We start from the raw sequence: 20,111 nt of genomic DNA on the forward strand, positions 1-20,111 counted from the left end.
AGTCTTGTGTTGATGTTGCCGAGAGAGCGTGAGTTCCTCTTTTTATGCTCAAGTGTCTAGATTAGGGCTGCGATCTAGGATAGTTCTTGCACGTTGGATTTCTATTTGATTATGTAGTTGGTGTTGAGAAATTATTATGTGGAGATCTGAGATATTATTGTATTTGAGATTGGAGGATGTTATCTTTATATCTTTATTCGAGATTTGTTGTGGTTATGGATTATATATGTATTCCGTCGCTATGTGATGTAACATGATCTTTATGCATGTATGTTTTAATTTGGAAGACGTAGCATCTATTTCTAGAATATATTTGTATATTCGCGCGTTTTACCGCTTAATAGAAGTAAGGTGTTACATGCGGGGAGTAGTCCGCTCACGGTGAGTACTTGGATAGCCGGAGTTAGCCTCCGCTATCATTTTGGAGTTATAGTTTAGGGCTCGATTAGGTTGAGTCGGTGTGTTTTAGTTGTGTTGGACTTATTTCATTTATTTGAGATGTACCGATTGTTGAGATCTGGAGAATTTTATGTTGATGATGTATTTGACCATGATATATATTGATTTGATATGGAGATGTATGATTATATGTCCATTGCGATTGTTGAGATTTATATCTATGCATGCAAGTTGTTGTTTAGTTGAGACATAGCGTCTATTTCTTGAATATTTGCTATATTCGCGTGTTTTATCGCTTTAATAGAAATAGGGCGTTACAATGTTCCCTTTTGATTTGAATATAATTGTTGTTTAGTTAGGTTCCTAATTTGTGTAATAGCACCCTAGAAGATCAGGCATTCATGGACAAAGTGTTTCAACTTGTTTCCTTTTAAAAATTGCATTTCATGTGTCTTAGAAAAGTTGCATTGCTCTCGACTTCGGATGAATCGTATCAAACAAAGCTTGAATCGATTCACTTAGCTTTTGAAACCAACTTGATACTCTCGACTTCATATGAATTATATCACTTATATAGTGAATCGATTGAACTATGAATCATATCATTTTTTGTTTGAAACGATTCATCAAACTCTCGACATGGTTTGAATCGATTCAAACTAGTTTTAAATCGTATCAATCTCCTTCTAGGCTTTTTGAGTCGTTTCAATTATCACTTTACACGTATCATTCTTCATCATATTTTTCCCTTGGTTCCTTTTGTCTTACATGGTTTGAATCGATTCAACTAGTAAGTGAATCGATTCATACAATATTTTTCCAAAATAACCCCTAACCATTCCCCGTCACTCCCTCGAATCACACCGCCGCACCACCGCACCCAATTACCACTACAAGAGCCATCAATGCCGAACTTAACCCAACGTTCCGCTCGGAGGCTTCCAACGAATTAGAACACTTGCACAAGGGGACATCGATATTGACACCAACAACATAACAAATTTAATATAAATTATTATCTTTTTGAATGACATCAATAATATATAATTCTTATAAGAAAATTTATTTCAGTGGTATAATTGAAATTAAAGTGAAAATGTCATGAAATTAATTTTGAAAATTATTATAAAGTGATGAAAATGATTTGAAGAATTTGTCTAAAACTTCTAAAAAATCCCAAAATTATCCTCTAAAACATCTTTTGAGTTACTTATGTTAGTAAAATTGTCTTATGAAAAGAAGAAGAAAAAAATTAAACTCCCATCAAATTGGGGAACTATCATTCCTTTCTCTCTTTTTGTTCTGTATTTTGACCCAAAGTCCTCCTTCCCTCCATTCTAAACTCAGCAAACAGAATCTTAGGAGAAAATCATACTAGCTAGTACAATACCATAAGACTACCAAAATTATCTGTTAAACACAAGCGTCACATCCATTGTGCAAGTAAGGGTGAAATGACACTAGTACTGTGCAACTTGTATATTTTTACTACCTAGTACACACTGTTTCAATTCCTCACTTCATTCACTCAAATATATTTGCCATTTAAAAGAAAAACCACTAAAAGAATAAAAAATCCCTGCCTAACACTCTTCCTCTATCCATGGCCACCACAACAACAGAACAAGACACCTCACGTCCTTCATACATGCACGACACCGCGAACGATGACGCAACTGAGGACAGTGAGCCGGAGAACTACCTAGACGACGTCGATGATGATGACGAGGAAGAAGAGCAGCAACCGGTGAATTATAGAAGGTCAATATCTTCAGCAAGTATTAGTCGAGCTGTGGACCCAAGAGCAAAGTGGGTGCAAGAATGGAATAGAGTGTTCTTGCTAGTATGTGCAGCAGGGTTGTTTGTGGATCCACTTTTCTTCTATGCTCTTTCCATCAGTGATTCATGTATGTGTCTTTTCATCGATGGATGGTTCGCAGTCACTGTAACGGTGCTCCGTTGCATGACTGATGCTTTGCACTTTTGGAATATCTTCCTCCGCTTCAAGACGGCGAAACGCAGCTCACTTACATTTGCTAACCATTCGGCCACCGCGGATGGCCGCCGTTTGGTCGCTCTTGCTTATCTTAAGTCCCGCCGTGGCTTCTTCTTTGACCTCTTTGTTATTCTTCCTATACCTCAGGTTAGAATTTCAAATCTTCCATTTTTTTTTGTCTATTTTATTTTCTAATTAAAATCTTTTTTTAAAACAAATTAAAATATTATTTGCAAGCTAAAATTAAGGTTAAGGGATTGGAAAATTAATAAATAAATAATATGGAAATCAAAATATTTATTGTTATGCTTGACAAAAAATGCAAGAATTCTCTCATATATGATTAGTCTGAACCTAATTGTTTAATATCTTACCTTTATGCAATATTCTGTTTGTTTGTTTTTGTTGGGTAAAAATCAATAGAAACAGATAGCATTCTGATAAATAAATATTTATTAATTAAAAATAGTATATATTCTTTAATAATTGATTTTACGACATTCTCTTCTAACTACGCAATCCATGTCAATTATGAAGTTTGGCACGTTATATACGGTTCCTTTCAACGATAAGTTTTTGTTTTTTTTCCTTGATGAAAGAGGGAAAGAAAAAACACAACAAATTTGAGACGATAGGTGTTATATGTCGTTGCTTGCATGCGGACATTATTATTGATGATGGTTGTCAGCATATGCTGCATATCCATGTGCTATTTTTCATATGGTATGGCCTTCTATAAGTTTATGATTTGGGGGCAAGTTTTTTTTTTTTATTAAGATGGTTTTTATACTATGGGAGATGCTAACCGGTGCCCTTGGGGCACTCGTTAAGGATATTAAAAAGGAAATTATATAAGTAGTTAATGCGTTGAAACCGTAATTAATTTATAATAAAGTCAAAAACAATTTTCTTTTATGGTATGCTTAACCAAGGTCTCTGGGGCACCGGTTAGCAGGATCCTTATACTATAGAGGTAATTTAACTAACCGCAAAGTATTGGCAATGAGGTAATTTGGTATGCGTATTATTGCTTACTGCAGCTTCACATTTAAAGGCTAATTTATTAAGAACATCCAAAATTATAACAATATATTCCCTACTATATTTAGTTAAACATATAGTGTTTGCTTAATCATATGAAAAAAATATGGACATGATTGTGTTTTATCCTATACTTAACTTGTTTTATGTGCAAACCATATATCATGTATGATTGAAAATATATATATATATATATATATATATATATATATATATATATATATATATATATATATATTTGTGATACACCAACATAATGATATAATTTATATCATTTAATTACCTTTTCACAAAATTACATTTAGTTCAATCAATTATTTAATTTTGAATTATTTTTCATATTTCTCCGACTTTTAATTTTAATTTTCCCTTTAAAAAAACCTTTAACTTTTAACTTTAGTTTTTTTTTTGACTTATTTATTTCAATTTTCAATTCAATAGATTTTAAAGTTGATTAATTAATAATGTAAAATGATAATACCAATTTTATATTTATTTAAAACATTTATAATTTATTAGATTTGAAGTATTTCTACATTTTAAATTAAATTTTATACACGTAAATGTTTTTATCCTGCTCGTTTCGGGTTCCCTACATGAAAAAAAGGTAATTTTTTGTGGACACCTAAACATCCATAAACACCTTGACAGGAAAAAAAGAGTTATGTGATAAATGTAATAGATTATTGATATGGTAGCATAGGAAAAAAATTGTTGTATTATTTGAACAAGTATTTGGATGACAACTTTTGTGACAACCATAAATTTACAAAGAAAATGAGGTATTCACACAAAAATTAAAACAATAGAGAAAGAAAGTAAAAACATAATGTGAGTATGCGAGAGAAAGTTTTCATAAAGATTGTTAACAAATGATTGTATAAATATCATTTCTAAAAAAAAAAAAAACATTGGTAGGTCCATGAACAATGGAATAAAGGAGCCGATGTTTGAACCCTGAATTTTTTACTTCTCCACACTTAGTGTGTGAATCTAGATACTAACCTATTGAAAAAAAAAGAGGCAATAAGAAAATGAAAGTGTTTATATATAATTTTTTTTTTTTTTTTGGGTGAGGGAGTGTTTATATATCATTGTTGATGAAAAATATGTGCATGTGATCAACTCTAACCTAACAAGGCAGAGCATTACACGAGCCTAGTACATAATGCATCTCCCTACAACGTCCCTACCTAGATTATATTTTCTTGTGATTTGATTTAAGTCATTTATTTCTTTTGTTTGCTTCTACTTGAAGGAAAATTTGTGAAGAGTTTTTTGTTATTATTCTTAGAAGAAAGCTCACGGCTCTTGTATTGTACTGTATGATGATGATGATGTGTGTATGTGTATGGCCCTTTGTATTACCTGTTTTTGAGAAATCAAAATCAAATTAATAACATAAAATATGTTACAGCATAGTATATGAATGGATAGCCACAAAGCTTGATACAGATTTGATAACTTGTCTGATCAGAAATAATAATAATGATAATTATAGGTAACAAATAATGGTCCCCAAAAATATCAGTACAAATTTGCATGTCCACATTTGTAGCAATTCATTCGTGGTTGTGAATACTTACACAGTGATCGAACTGAACATCGTACGTATATATGTCGTCTTATTTTTGTTCATTATTTTTTTTGGCTTTTCGAACCGGTTTCCGACCCATCAAAGGTATGTGCCGACTAATCTCGACTCGTGCGCAGAGGCATGCGCACTAAATAAGCGTTGTTCCCCCGGGAATCGAACCTGATATTCCCCGGGTACGTCTTTGGAAGGAGCTCCTTGCCACTAGAGCCCAAGCAATTTGGTTATCCATTAGTGAATATATGATTTCAATTTTTTATTTTATTTTATATGAAAGATGGTAATTTCAAATATCTTATAAAAAATGGACGGATTCATATACTTTCAAAAGTATATATCTAATTTCATATATCTTATGAAAACAATCACATATATATTATTAACATCTGGAATATTTATTTGTGTCATAGTAAATTGATATGTAATTTTGGTATTAATTTTATTTTCATCAGATTGTGCTTTGGGTGGCTATTCCTTCTTTGTTGGAGCAAGGTTCAGTTACATTGGTGATGACAATATTGTTAATTGTATTTCTGTTCCAATACCTTCCCAAAATTTATCACTCTGTATGCCATTTGCGACGCACACAAAACCTATCTGGCTACATTTTTGGAACTGTTTGGTGGGGTATTGCCCTTAACATGATTGCGTATTTTGTTGCTTCCCATGTAAGTTGCTACACCTTTCTTTTCAACCTATTTATTTATTTATACATTCTTTTATTTTATTTAATTTCAGTTAAAAGAAATAAATTTTCAAGGAGTCTTTCATTTTTCATGTTTCTTTTACCTTTTTTTTTGTTAATTAAAGGAGTTTTTTTTTTCTTGTTTACAAAAAAGGAGTAGTTGTTTAGAAGATTGCCAAAAGCAAAATACAAAAATATTTAAATCGAAATGTGTTCATCAATGTTGCGAAACAAATTGTTTCGAAAAATTGACGAATGGAAAAACACTCAAAAACAAATACATACTATACAATGAAAATTAATCCATGCCACTTTACCATCAACCTATTTTAGATAGGATAATATTGGTACTTATTTTTTAAATTTTTTTCAATAGTTAAGCCCACCTCTTTATTATAGATTAAGAAAAAACTTGAAATAATAAACAAAAACCAAATAAAAATGTTTTGGATCTATAGATCCGTAGGTAAAAATAGTGTACTTGTTGATCATTGATTTGAATAATACACATGATGAATGTTCAAGAAAGTTAGAATTCTCTTTTATTTTATCTAAGTCTTTGGATTTTGATTATCAGTAAGGAAGTTCCTTACATTAGGTGCTCCAATTGATATCATTTTCCCCGTCACCAACATAACCTCTTCTCTACATATCCCTAATCCCTTCCAAACCAGCAGAAACCTACATGCCAACCTCACCACCATGAACACCAAGTTACATAACTTGAGTACTCGTTTAGGTTCCACTGAGACACTATAAAACTCCAAAATAGTTCACAAAAAAGTATACTAACATCGTAGAAGCATTGTTGTCAAAATCCCGACTTAAATCTTACGATTTCTTATAAACTAAGTCATTTATGACTATATACCATTTATAACATAGTAGAATCCATAGTAGAATCCCAAAATAAACAAAATCCATCGATTTTGATTGCGATATTACGATTTCTTATAAACTAAGTCATTTATGACTATATACCATTTATAACATATATTTAGTATCTTTTTGGTAAAATCCATCAATTTTGATTGCGATTTTACAATTTTTTATATTGATTCTACAAAAGTAGTTGAGTAAAATCCTTCGATTTTGGTTGCGATTTTACGATTGTCGATTTTGATCTTCTCTTTCGACTTGAAATAAAATCCTCGATTTTGACAACCTTGCGTAAAAGTATTTACCACAAGTAAGTAGTGATTTTCCAAAAAAAAAAAAAAAACACCTACACGTAAGATGTCGCGGATACATGACATATATATAGCGTAATTCACACTTCAAATGTCTCAATAAAATCAAACCTAAAGGTTCCATCGAACAGGTGGAATCGACATGATCAAATTCAAACATAATTAAAATCCAAATGAAGTTTTTGGCATAACCAAAAAAACAAAACCAAACAACACAATTGCAAGCGTTAAACAAAAGTAAATGGAATGGTTAGTAATCAGATCATGTTAACGCATAGCAATAGTAGAACAAACACCAAACACGTGTTGTAAAATATTAATATAAAATTATCTCCAAATAATGATCAATACATAAAATGAGAAATAATTAAATATTAAAAAGAATAAACAACAGAGATATCAAGTAAATTTATCCGTGCTATATATTATTGTATGGACTTGGCCATCAACACGGTTCCATCAATATCATCCACCGACAATTCATATGAAACCTACAAAATAGTAAAACCAAGATATAACATGAGGCGTGCCGATCGCACCGTCCTTAAGGATTTATCCGCCTCATAAGTGCAAATCCCCCAGATTCAGCGAGGCTCTTCTTGGTTTGAAACCAAGGATGCGGAACTATCAAGAATAAATATTTTCGGGGAGGATGTCACCCGTAATTATATGTCGTAGTCATGAAAATCTATTTATGTATAGCTTGAAGCATAAAAAGTAAAGAGGGATTTTTGTTTAGCATGTGCATAAGTCTTTATACAAAAAAATGGTGTTCCTCATTTTTATATTGATAGCACGTACAAGGAACATAAAACTCTCTTAAAATTTGCAGTTAGCTTGTGAGCATAAATAGGCACTAGTACTTCTCAAAATAAAATAAATAAAAAAACTCATGGTCAAAGCGTAACTCCCTTCTTAATCTCTTTCGGTTGCAAAATGAATCCCATGTGCCTAATTGACTGTTTCAAATGAGAATAAAATGCTTAGACTTAATTAAGTTAAAATCATGAGGCCAAAAGAATTAGACCAAGTCAAATATTATAATTAATAATATGATAATAATTTTCTTAATTTTTTTTTAATTGAAAATACGGGACACAAAATATTTGAAACTTTTGAAATATACTCAAAATTTACAACAACACGCACAAGTATGTCACATATTCTAATTTATCAACACATAAAATAAATAAAATAAATTGAACATTTAATAACACCTCACAACACCTCACAACACATCAATTCATATTTCCCTCCACACAAACATACTATTTCCCTCCACACAACTAACATCCCTCCACACAACTAACACCTCACAACACCTCACAACACATCAATTCATTATATAAATAAAATAAATTGAACATTTAATAACACCTCACAACACATCAATTCATATTTCCCTCCACACAAACATACTATTTCCCTCCACACAACTAACATCCCTCCACACAACTAACACCTCACAACACCTCACAACACATCAATTCATTATACATACTATTTCCCTCCACACAAACATACTATTTCCCTCCACACAACTTAGAGACACCTCGCCGACATCTAGGCCATGACAACTACATAAGTGAGAGAGACACGACACTCTTACCCAAAATCTTAATGCAATGAGTTTATGGATCATTTCGCTTATAAAATATTTAACCTCCACTTTTCTATTCGATGTGGGACATATAAACACACACACAAAACAGTTTACACACTTTTCAATGACACACAAATAATATGTGGTAAAAAAAACTACATCAAAAAACCCCCGGAGAGGAGACATACTACTAAGCCACCCGAGATGGAAGGACACTAAAGTCCTCATAGACTCACTCAGCTTAACTCATGAAGCAATTTAAGTGACTAGTCGGGGTAAACGAGGGTTGCATGACACATCTCTTTAAACATTTAGGAATTTCTTCCTTGAAGACCCCGGCGATCTATCATATTCTCCTTAAGTTCAGTCGTTTTGACCTCTATGGTCAAGCATACCGGGTGCATAATCAAAAGAGAAATGATATTCATAAGAAAGAGAGTTTATATGCAATCCGACCCGGCCACACATGGCTGTACAAAAAAATAAAGGGTGTTTACCTCTTAAATTGAAAAACCCCAACCGCACCAAATTTCAAATTCCAACACGTACAACAAGAAAAAACCAACACAATTTTCAATAACAACAAATTGCAAAATCAATCTAACTAGCGAAACACCATCCAATTCTATGAACTATAAAAACAAAACTAGTTCTACCACCGAAAAACAATAAGCAACCAAGTACTCAATAACATGTAATATAATTTTTAATTTGCAAAAATGTTAGCTAACCACCTTAATTCTTCATTTCATGCATACTAAAATAGGCTGCAGGGGCATGTTGGTACTTATTGGGGATCCAAAGAGCATCCAAATGTCTCAAAGAGCAATGTTATAAAGCAAATGGTTGTGGCATGAATCTCCTTTCTTGTCATAAGCCAATGTATTATGGAAGTACAAGTTTGTTAAGCAAAGATATGGCAAGAATGGCATGGGCAGGGAATAGGGAAGCAAGGTCTGCATGCTTAAATAGTCCTGATCACTTCAATTATGGAGCTTATAAATGGACTGTTCAACTTTTCACTAATGAGAACCGACTAGAAAAAGTACTTTTCCCAATCTTCTGGGGCTTAATGACTCTCAGGTACATTTATTTCCTCGTCCTTGGTTTCCTACATATGCTTAAAGTTAATATTTTATAGGAGTATTTATAAACTTCTTTTAATTTGTGGTTTTCATGCAAAACATATCTTAGAGACTAGAATACGTGTGTTCTTAGGACACAAGTTAGCATTTCTCTTTACTAATAACGATTCATATTCAATTTAGTGGTCTGGAAAAGTTTCTTCCATGATAATTTAATAAAGACTATATTTAGAACTGTAACAAAAAAAAAACCTTGGTGGAAAAAAAATTAAATCAATTGTGCATATTAGTTTTTTCTTAGATGTTTATCCTTGCTTGATAATTACTTAACTATTTTTCTTTGATGTCATAAGCACTTTCGGAAACCTAGAGAGCACAACGGATTGGTTAGAAGTAGTTTTCAACATCATAATCTTGACGAGTGGACTTCTTCTAGTCACTATGTTGATTGGAAACATCAAGGTAAACACCTAATTCTTAACCTTCACGATCATTGTTTCTTACTACTGCAAAAAAATTGCTATAAAGTGAATTATTCAGGACAAATTTAGAGACTTCTGAAAAATTGATCGCTAAATCGGTCACATTTATTTAACGATTGATTTAGAAAATCGGTCGCTAAATAGGGCTCTCGAATGCTTGTGTTGCAGGTATTTTTGCATGCAACAACGTCGAAGAAGCAAGTGATGCAATTGAGGATAAGAAATGTTGAATGGTGGATGAGGAAAAAGCATTTGCCACAGGGATTTCGACAACGTGTGCGTAACTATGAAAGACAACGTTGGGCTGCTATGCGCGGGGTTGATGAATGTGAAATGACCAAAAATCTTCCTGAAGGTTTAAGAAGAGACATTAAATACCATCTTTGTTTAGATTTGGTGAGACAGGTAAAAGTTCTCAAGCAATTTGATGTTAAGGTCTATTGTTCATAGGGTCACTAAAAAATTTGTGATTATATAACTGATATTTTACTTTACATGACTCAAATCTAACATAAGGGAGAGACTTATATGATATGATAATATTGTATTCAGGTGCCATTGTTTCAACATATGGATGAGCTGGTTCTAGAGAACATATGTGACCGAGTGAAATCTCTGATATTCACCAAGGGAGAAACGGTAAGCTTTGAATCCTACTAAACTCCATTTTTCAACAATGATGAACTTATAACATATAGTAAAGTCAGTTGATAACGACAGACATTTTTTTTTAACTCGATATCCGGTCTAAGATCCGACTAATCTAAATTGAAGGGACTGATTCCACTGTTCACTTGCAATGATAACCACGTACATACAATGGATAATTGATATTTCATTTTACCTTGTTTTAGATTTTGTTTCAAAGTTAATTACACATTAAGAAAAGCATTAAATTTTGTTACTTTTAATAAAAAAATCTTCTCAAATAATATTTTTTTGTTATCTTTTCTCTATGATACCCTTACCATTTTTTTTTTTTTTGAACAAATCCTTACCAAATTATTATTTCACTCTTTGAAATAACTGTTAAGAGTATTGTGGACAAAATTTTATACTAAACTTTGAAAATGACAAGTAAATAGAACACACACAAGTTTTCTACAAAAACGACAAGTAAAAAGGAACAAAGATAGTGAGAGATATTGTAGCTAATAAATTAAATTTAAAATGTTTTGTCAAATTTGTTGTTTTGAAAAATATAAAGTTTCATAAAATAACATTTTTAATTGATATTAGAATTTCATTGGTTAATATTAAAATTTACAAATTATTATATTAAAAAGAATTTTGTCAATTAAAATAATTGTCAAGGTATTTAGAAAAAGAGATTGATTTCTTTGCACCGACACGAAACGGACACCGACATGTCGACACCAATAATAATTTGAATAAATAACATAACCCATTATAGTTATAGGTGTCATGCCGGCATCGGACATTGGCGCGTGCCCGACACCGAGACACGCCTAATTAGTCGAGGAATGTTTGTGCTTCACGGATTGAAATTCTAGCGTACTTGTTTTAATATGTTTTGTGCGATGTTTCAACGTTTATAATGTTCGATTTAATGTTTCAACATCACGAAGTAAACGAAATAAAAACAAGAAAATAAATGACAGAAAGTAAAGAACACGGTGAGTTTGTTGACCCAGTTGGGTGACAAACACACCTACTCGGGGGCTACCAAGCCGGGAAGGAAATCCACTAGTGTAGTCCTTATTCTATAGCTCTCGGCAAACTCCTCGTTTACACTAAAGGCCTAGGACCTATCCATATTGATTTCAACCTAGGAACTCCTAGATCCGAGATCTCATCTCACTACCCTATAATCAATCACAACCCCCGTGATCGATCGAGACTAAAAACAAACACAAAGATGAAGTTACCTTCAAACAAACAACTAACACCGTACTTCACAACTTTGGCGTAGCACACATGAGTTTACAACTCAACACACGGTCCTTAACATGTATCACGAACGACACAAGAAAGGCTCATAATAAAAGGTTCTAAACTTGCATCAACATGATACAAGAGTAGAGTACATGTAGACTCAAAACCCTAAAAACTAAACTTTTTAGAATGACGGTTTGAATAATCAATTAGGTCTTGATGTCTCCCTTATATACCGAAGCAAACTCGGGTCAAATATCTTTGTTGGGCTTCGTAACAAAACGGATCGTCCAAATTGATCTCGCAAAACAAGAATCGTAGACAAATATGGAAAGTCCTAAAATGTAGGAACATCTTTAGAATCGTCCAAAACAGACTACAAATATTTCCTAAAATATAAACACAACTTTAGGAATATTCCACAACCGATTCTCAGTAAAGATATGCGCGTTGCTTGGTCAATAAGATAAGGAAATATTGTTTAATTCCTTAAATAATCTATGGCGCGCGTACAAACGGGCATGAACCCATACACACCGAACCGTGCCGAATGTTGGAACATCGTGTCCAACATCTTACAGAGATACTCGAAACATGTTGGAACATTGGTTCCAACAACACATACATGGATATTTGTTTTAGCAACAATGCCGCTAATACAAATACCCAACACGAATCAAATTACACCATATTGTCACTTTCTTACATTAGTTCATACACTACATAGTGTAATTTGATTGAAGACATGTTTAAAGAAGTTTTACACAATAAGTATATACATATTAAATTTGATTAACAAAATGACTTGATTAAATATGAACATGATGAATTGAATTATGATACTGCAGATAGCAAGAGAAGGAGACCCAGTTCAAAGAATGTTATTTGTAGTGAGGGGTCATCTTCAAAGCAGCCAAGTATTAAGAGATGGGTTGAAAAGTTGCTGCATGTTAGGACCAGGAAACTTCAGTGGGGACGAGCTCCTTTCATGGTGTTTGAGAAGACCTTTCATAGAGCGTCTTCCACTGTCAACATCAACACTTGTCACGCTTGAAACAACAGAGGCTTTTGGTCTTGAAGCTGAGGATGTCAAGTATGTGACACAACATTTCAGGTACAAGTTTGATTGTAAGAGAAAGAGGATCTTTACATCGTCATTTTGAATGATGATGTTTTGATTTTTTAGATAGTGTTTTAAAGTTATGGAGTGAGTTTTAAGTAATCTTTTAAAAATTCAATTGAAGATCCGGTGAAACCTTAAACTCATGATTTTATTGGTTCAATCGGTTGAATAAGATGATTAATCCAATAAAAATAATCTTTTTATTATTTTTAATAAAATATAATTTGATAAAATCAACCACGGTTCAATTTAATTCAAATCATAATAATTCTGTTTTAAAAGACTTAACATGTTAGACAAACCCTAGAACTAAATATGGTTAAACCAACCAACTGATTGATTCTCGGTTGAATCATTTGGTCCAGTTCTGACAACACTGATTTGAAGTTTCCTTTAAACCGTTTACTTTCGAATTTATTTGTAAGTGTGTTTACCCCATTGTTTGGAATTTGAATCCTTCCATTTGATTTAATAAAATGATCTATAATTTTTTTTTTCATATTTAAAATATATTAACCATTTCAAAACAACATAAATGTTAGGTACACGTTTGTGAAGGAAAAGGTGAAGAGAAGTGCTAGGTATTACTCACCAGGGTGGAGAACTTGGGGTGCTGTGGCCATACAATTGGCATGGAGAAGGTACAGGCATAGGTTAACTTTGAACTCATTGTCGTTTATAAGACCTAGAAGGCCCTTGTCAAGATGTTCTTCATTGGGAGAAGATAGACTTCGAATCTACACAGCTTTGTTAACTTCGCCAAAGCCTAATCAAGATGATTTTGACTTTTGAGAACAATATGTGAATTTGGGTGTGGAATTGAATTGCTTGAACTTAGTAGTGGAAGACAAATCAAGAGAAATATGTAGGCATGGTATATGTTTATTACTATTTTGGTGTTAATCGTGTATATTTTTTTACAAGAATCTATCAAATTCATCAACAAATGTTGGATCATTGGTAAAATTTAGAATTTCTGAGTTTTAAATAGTAACTAGAGCGTGGCCCGTGCGACACTTGGGTGTTGATATTATTTTTTTTATATATATATTTATTTTCATAATTTTTGCATATACATGATATAGTGACTAATTCTCTCAACAAAAAAAAATGATATAGTGACTAATAAATGACTTTCCATATATATATATATATATATATATAGCGACTATCAAAAGAGTGCATAACTTGCCTCAAAAAAAGAGTGCATAACTATAGATTTGGGAATCCTTAAAAAAAATTGATTTGGGAAAAAATTATTATCAAAGATTTAAGTGAAAGAAAAAGTAAAATGAATGAGAAAAATGTAAGCTTAGAAGAACCGTTATATAAAACATGCTAACAGATGAAATAACTAAAGAGAATGGAGTTAATGGTTTTAAAAATTCCAAATCTCCAATTATTAAAAAGTATAGATGTCATCGGCAAAAGTTATTATGCATAAGGAGATCCTTATGCACCGTACATAATTCTTTTTACACCCAACATAATTGATTTCTACACCCCAAGTGAAAAGAATTATTTGGGTCCACTATAAAATCTATTTATTTGTGGGCCTAATAAAGCCCCATATTATAATTTTTTCTTAACAATTTATTTATGCAAAATAGCTTATTCGAAATAGTTTATTTATGCAAAACAACTTATTAGAATGATTTTTTAAAAACCGCATATTCAAAACAACTTATTTATGCAAAACAAACTTATTCCGATTAATTTTAAAAACCAACTTATTCAAAATAGCTTATTTATGCAAAACGACTTATTCGAAACAACTTATTAGGATCACTTTTTTTAAAACCGCTTATTCAAAACAGCTTATTTATGCAAAACGGCTTATTTGTTCAAAACGGCTTATTCAAAATAGCTTATTTATACAAAACAACTTATTCCGATTTCATTTTAAAAAACAACTTATTCAAAACAACTTATTTATGCAAAACAACATATTTATGCAAAACAACTTATTCAAAACAGCTTATTTATGCAAAACAGCTTATTCGAAACAACTTATTTATACAAAATAGCTTATTTGTGCAAAACGGCTTATTCAAAACGGCTTATTTATACAAAACAACTTATTCCGATTTCATTTTAAAAAACAACTTATTCAAAACAACTTATTTATGCAAAACAACATAATTATGCAAAATTATTTGAAACAACTTATTTATACAAAACAGCTTATTCAAAACAACTTATTTATACAAAACAGATTATTTGTGCAAAACGGCTTATTCAAAACAACTTATTTATACAAAACAACTTATTCCGATTAATTTTAAAAACCAACTTATTCAAAATAGCTTATTCGAAACAACTTATTAGGATCACTTTTTTTAAAACCGCTTATTCAAAACAGCTTATTTATGCAAAACAGCTTATTTGTTCAAAACAGCTTATTCAAAACAAATTATTTATACAAAACAAATTTTTATTCCGATTTCATTTTAAAAAACAACTTATTCAAAACAACTTATTTATGCAAAACAACATATTTATATGTACTTGCAAAAGTACGGTAAGGATTCTAGGGTTAAGAGTCGTGAACTAGGGTTTTAGATCGATGATTAGATGCCTTGAGAGAGCTCTCAAGAGTGGTATTTATAGCCTGCTATGGGCTTGGGCTTTGGTTGCTTGGTTTCCAAGCAACAGGGTATTTGTGTAACTTGGGCTTGTTGGGCGGTTTCTAGAGGCTTCTAGAAGCTTAATGAGGCGGCGCCCTTCGGGGGCGCGCCGTGGCTCGGGAATCCTTCCGGAGGGCGCCCTGTGCCTTTCCGGAGGGCTTAGAGCCTTCTTTGGAGGGCTCTCATGCCCTTAGGAATGTGATGACGGTCCACGGCCCCCAAGCACGAGTCTTGGGACAAGGCGAAGTGATGACGTCGTGCGAAGAGTCTTTACGTGATCATTTGATTCATCTAGGAATCGATGACGGTCCACGGCCCCCAAGCACGAGTCTTGGGACAAGGCGAAGTGATGATGGTTTCATGAAATCCTGCTATGCCGTCGGACTATTTTAAAGGATTTCCCCGGGGCGGTTTACGGATGTCACCGATATCCCAAGGGTAGACATATGTCTTGAACTTGGAACGCCGTATCGAGTCGGTCATGGAATGCTTTGACGGAACCCGAGGGTGTATGTTCTTGCGTGCCCGTACTCTATTATGCCCCCCGAAGCACGAGTCTTGGGACAGGCGAGATGATTGATGATTCGGGTTTGCTTCGTGTATGTCCGCTTCGAAGGCGGTCGCCATTTAGGCGATCTCGTATGTTCCCTTGTATGGCGAGCTCCCCAAGGCGTTCTCGGGGTGCTTATGGACCTTTGATATGCCTTTAACCACGGATGTGCGCCACGTGTCCCGATCCTAACCGTGCCCGACACGTTTCCCGAGGCGGCTTTTGTTCTCCCTTAAAAACGGATTTCGAGGTTGTCGTTTCTTCATTTTTCGCTTTTCATTTCTTCATTTTTCACTTGCCCAAACGTTCTCCGCCGCTCTCTCCTTCGGTTCGCTACTCGTCTTGCTCGTCGGTGTATAGCCTCCGAGATTCGTCTTCCACTCCTTCGCAGTACCTCTTGACTTCTCATTCCTTCTTTTTCCTTCTTCTTGTATTTTTATGCTTAGAGCGAAAAAAGCGTTAGTTTTAGGAGATGGTTCTGATTAGGGAGTGCGATGGTGAGGGGAAACCGGTCCAACCCATTGATCCAATTGAAAAGGAAAACTTGAGGAAAGCGTGTCCGAGGCATGCTACGGTGCCGATGGGATTATTAACTCGGGACGCTTATTATGATGGGTTGTTCGGGGAAGAATTGTTTAGTGACCTTTCGAGCGAGTCAAGTGCTAATTCGGGCCATGATAGTGAATCTGTGTGTTTACGTACGCCACTTCGGGGGCAGCTAAGGAGGACGAGTCTTTGGGAAATTCGTCCGCTTCAGAAATTTCGTGCGCGAGTGGAGGGGAAGAGGTTACCTTCTCGGGTTACGGGGAATGTCTCTGTTTGCGGAGGAAGTGTTGTTAGAAGAATCCTCTATGTGGATGTCTCGCTATGGATTTATTTCGTAGCAAGTTTGATATTTCGGCGTCCGGGCGAGAAGAGGATGTGGTGTTGCTGTCTTACGATCCGGACGAGCGCGTGTGTGATCAAGAGATGGCGGGCGAGGGAGACGAATCTTACTTTGTCTATACCGCCGTCTTAGAGGAATTCGGCGTGAAAATCCCTTTCACGCCCTTTGAGATGGACGTTTTGAAGTTTCGAACGTGGCGCCCACACGTATTTTCCCAAATAGTGGGCGTTTATTCGGGGTTTTGAAATTCTATGTAAGTCGTTGGGTCTTGAGCCTTCTGTCGCCGTCTTTTTTCATTTTTATGGCACAAAGGATGTCAACAAAGGGACCTGGATAGCTATCTCTCGCTCACTCGGGAAGAGGCTCTTTCCCACTTATGCGTGTAATTTTAAGAAGGAGTGGCGGGATACTTTTGTCGGAGTGCGGGGGTCGCCTGGATGCTCGACGTCTTCGGGTCTTGGTGAACGGCGAGCCAAGGTTTCCTCTTCGGTGGTCCAGTGCCCCTTTGGCGGTGAAAGGGTATGACTTGGATGCAATGTCGCCCTATGAGCATGAGCTAGCTCGGTTTTGGAGAAGGTTCCATTGACGAATATTCATGACCTTCTAAATAGGGAGGGCGACGCTGTTCGCATGGCGGCCTATTTGCGTGAGTGCCTTTCAAAAATTTTGCTTTTGTTTTGGTTTTGTCGTTTCACTTGTTTTATTTACCCGAGTTTGTTCCACTTTGTGCGGGCGAAATGTTGCCCCCGACCGGTGCCGAGATGAAGAAGTACTTGGCCGATTTGGATAGGAGTAAGAATCCCGACGGCTATGTGTCCAAGATCCGGCGGGCGTTTCCTTGAGGAGGTTGAAGAGGAAAGAAGCTAGCAAAGGTGACTCTGTTGTGATCGAGGTGGACGACCAAGAAGGCTGTTGGTGGAGGAAATGCTCCTACTTCGGCGGCCTCTCCTTCATCTAAGAAGGCGAGGACGGGAAGAGGATCGAAGCCGAGCAGCAGCCGCCCGCCTTCGGGAAAAGAAGTTGGGGGGACTTCCTTGAATGATGACGTGATGGACTCCTTCGGCATTCCGGATTCGACATCCGCCGGTATAATATTATTCTTATTTTCTCGGGCGTTGATTCCTTATGGCCGTTAGGCTCTTGAACTCTAGTGACCTTCTTGTTTGAGGATCCCGCGGTATATGAAAGAACAGTGCCTTTTACTAAGGTGGACGTGGAAGGCCGGATTGAAAGCTAAGTGCGGCGACTGGTGGCGGACATCCATACCGCAGCTTTAAGGACTATGCTACCGAGCCATTGCACTGGAGAGCAAGTATGACCTGGTGGAGAAGAAGCACACCGATGCTGCAGAAGATGTGGAGAAATGGAAACATAAGTCTTCCGGACTAGAAAGCCGTCTCGGGGATGCGGCGAAAGACAAAGCAGCCGCCGAGTCCGCTTTAGAAGAAATGAAGCGAGCTAAGGAGGCCGCGGAGACGGAGGGACGCGGCGAAGGCTGCGCTAGAGAAGTCGAGTTGGCGGTAGATGAAGGACGGCGGGCTGCGGCGATATATTTTGAGGATGGCTTTATGCGTGCCAAAGATCGGGTGCTCTTGTTTAACCCGAGAGGCCAAAGTTGATGAGCTCGATCCATTCAAGATCATTGCGAATGGCGAGTTGGTGGACGATGAATAGTCTTGTGTTCTTTTATTTGTTTTTTTCTTTTTTTATTTAACTTATGCTTCTTGGTACGTAACTTGACATTGGCGGCTTCTTAGAGCGCCCTTTTAAACACTTTGTTTGCCCGACGTTTTTGTGACTTTGAATGTATTTATGTCGGATACGGTGCATTTTTCTTGTTGTGCTTTGGTATTCTACAAATGTTTATGATTCTTTATGTTACGTTCGGTTCCATTTTGGATGTGTCTCCATGAGTTATTTTTTCAAAAGCGAGGGCTTGCCGCGATTTGCTTAATTTTAAATTTCTATTTACTCGTCCGGAGTATTTCGTCGCCCTAATAAGTACCGCCCGGCGTTCATTCTTTCACCTTTTATTCGAAGGGGTTTTTTGCTTCCCACTACGATGGAAGACTTTATTTCGCACTTCCAACTCGATGGAAGGCGCCTCCTACTACGAAGGAGGACTTTTGGCTTCCCGCTCCGGGGAGGACTTTCACTTCCAACTCGATGGAAGGCGCCTCCTACTACGAAGGAGGACTTTTGGCTTCCCGCTCTGGGAAGACTTTCACTTCCAACTACGATGGAAGGCGCCTCCTACTACGAAGGAGGACTTTTGGCTTCCCGCTCGGGGGAAGACTTTCACTTCCAACTACGATGGAAGGCGCCTCCTACTCGAAGGAGGACTTTTGGCTTCCCGCTCTGGGGAAGACTTTCACTTCCAACTACGATGGAAGGCGCCTCCTACTACGAAGGAGGACTTTTGGCTTCCCGCTCGGGGGAAGACTTTCACTTCCAACTACGATGGAAGGCGCCTCCTACTACGAAGGAGGACTTTTGGCTTCCCGCTCCGGGGGAAGACTTTCACTTCCAACTCGATGGAAGGCGCCTCCTACTACGAAGGAGGACTTTGGAGTTCCCGCTCTGGGGAAGACTTTCACTTCCAACTACGATGGAAGGCGCCTCCTACTACGAAGGAGGACTTTGGTTTCCCGCTACGGGGGAAGACTTTCACTTCCAACTACGATGGAAGGTTAGGCGAGGTATTACGTCGATGCCGCCGGGGCCCTTATCGTGGTTGGCGTTGTGGATCTTTGTACTTTCGGTGTGCGAATTCTGTTTGCATGATAATAGAAAAAACGTGGATAGAATCATAGATATGAAAAAGGAAAGGGCGCCTCGTTAAAAACCCCCGCCCTTGCAGGGGAAAAGAGTGCCACCACGACCCCGTATTATTGATAAAGTCAAAAGATAAGAGTTTGCAAAGTGGTGACCTTTACATCATCCTTATTTAATAC

General features: G+C 35.9%; 1 protein-coding gene across 1 annotated transcript; it reads left to right on the forward strand.

Annotated features, from left to right (window-relative positions):
- Positions 1–1,653: 1,653 nt before the first annotated feature.
- Positions 1,654–14,122, forward strand: LOC146899352 (cyclic nucleotide-gated ion channel 4-like). Its single transcript, XM_085739343.1, has 8 exons — positions 1,654–2,542; positions 5,483–5,698; positions 9,275–9,591; positions 9,947–10,055; positions 10,244–10,480; positions 10,628–10,714; positions 12,820–13,085; positions 13,637–14,122. Exons 1-8 carry the CDS (start codon positions 2,003–2,005, stop codon positions 13,884–13,886), a joined length of 2,022 nt encoding a protein of 673 aa, XP_085595469.1. The 5' UTR covers positions 1,654–2,002; the 3' UTR covers positions 13,887–14,122.
- Positions 14,123–20,111: the final 5,989 nt, after the last annotated feature.

Source organism: Medicago sativa, chromosome 8 (assembly GCF_051527215.1).
Source record: "Medicago sativa cultivar Bolivia chromosome 8, Bolivia_mono, whole genome shotgun sequence".
NCBI classification, from domain to species: domain Eukaryota; kingdom Viridiplantae; phylum Streptophyta; class Magnoliopsida; order Fabales; family Fabaceae; genus Medicago; species Medicago sativa.

Excerpts from the sequence above, each read along its gene's own strand:
- LOC146899352 (XM_085739343.1), top strand. The coding sequence starts at position 2,003 with ATGGCCACCACAACAACAGAACAAGACACCTCACGTCCTTCATACATG. Across the intron at positions 10,715-12,819 it reads TATTCACCAAGGGAGAAACG|ATAGCAAGAGAAGGAGACCC; the intron begins GTAAGCTTTGAA and ends ATGATACTGCAG. Across the intron at positions 13,086-13,636 it reads TATGTGACACAACATTTCAG|GTACACGTTTGTGAAGGAAA; the intron begins GTACAAGTTTGA and ends CATAAATGTTAG.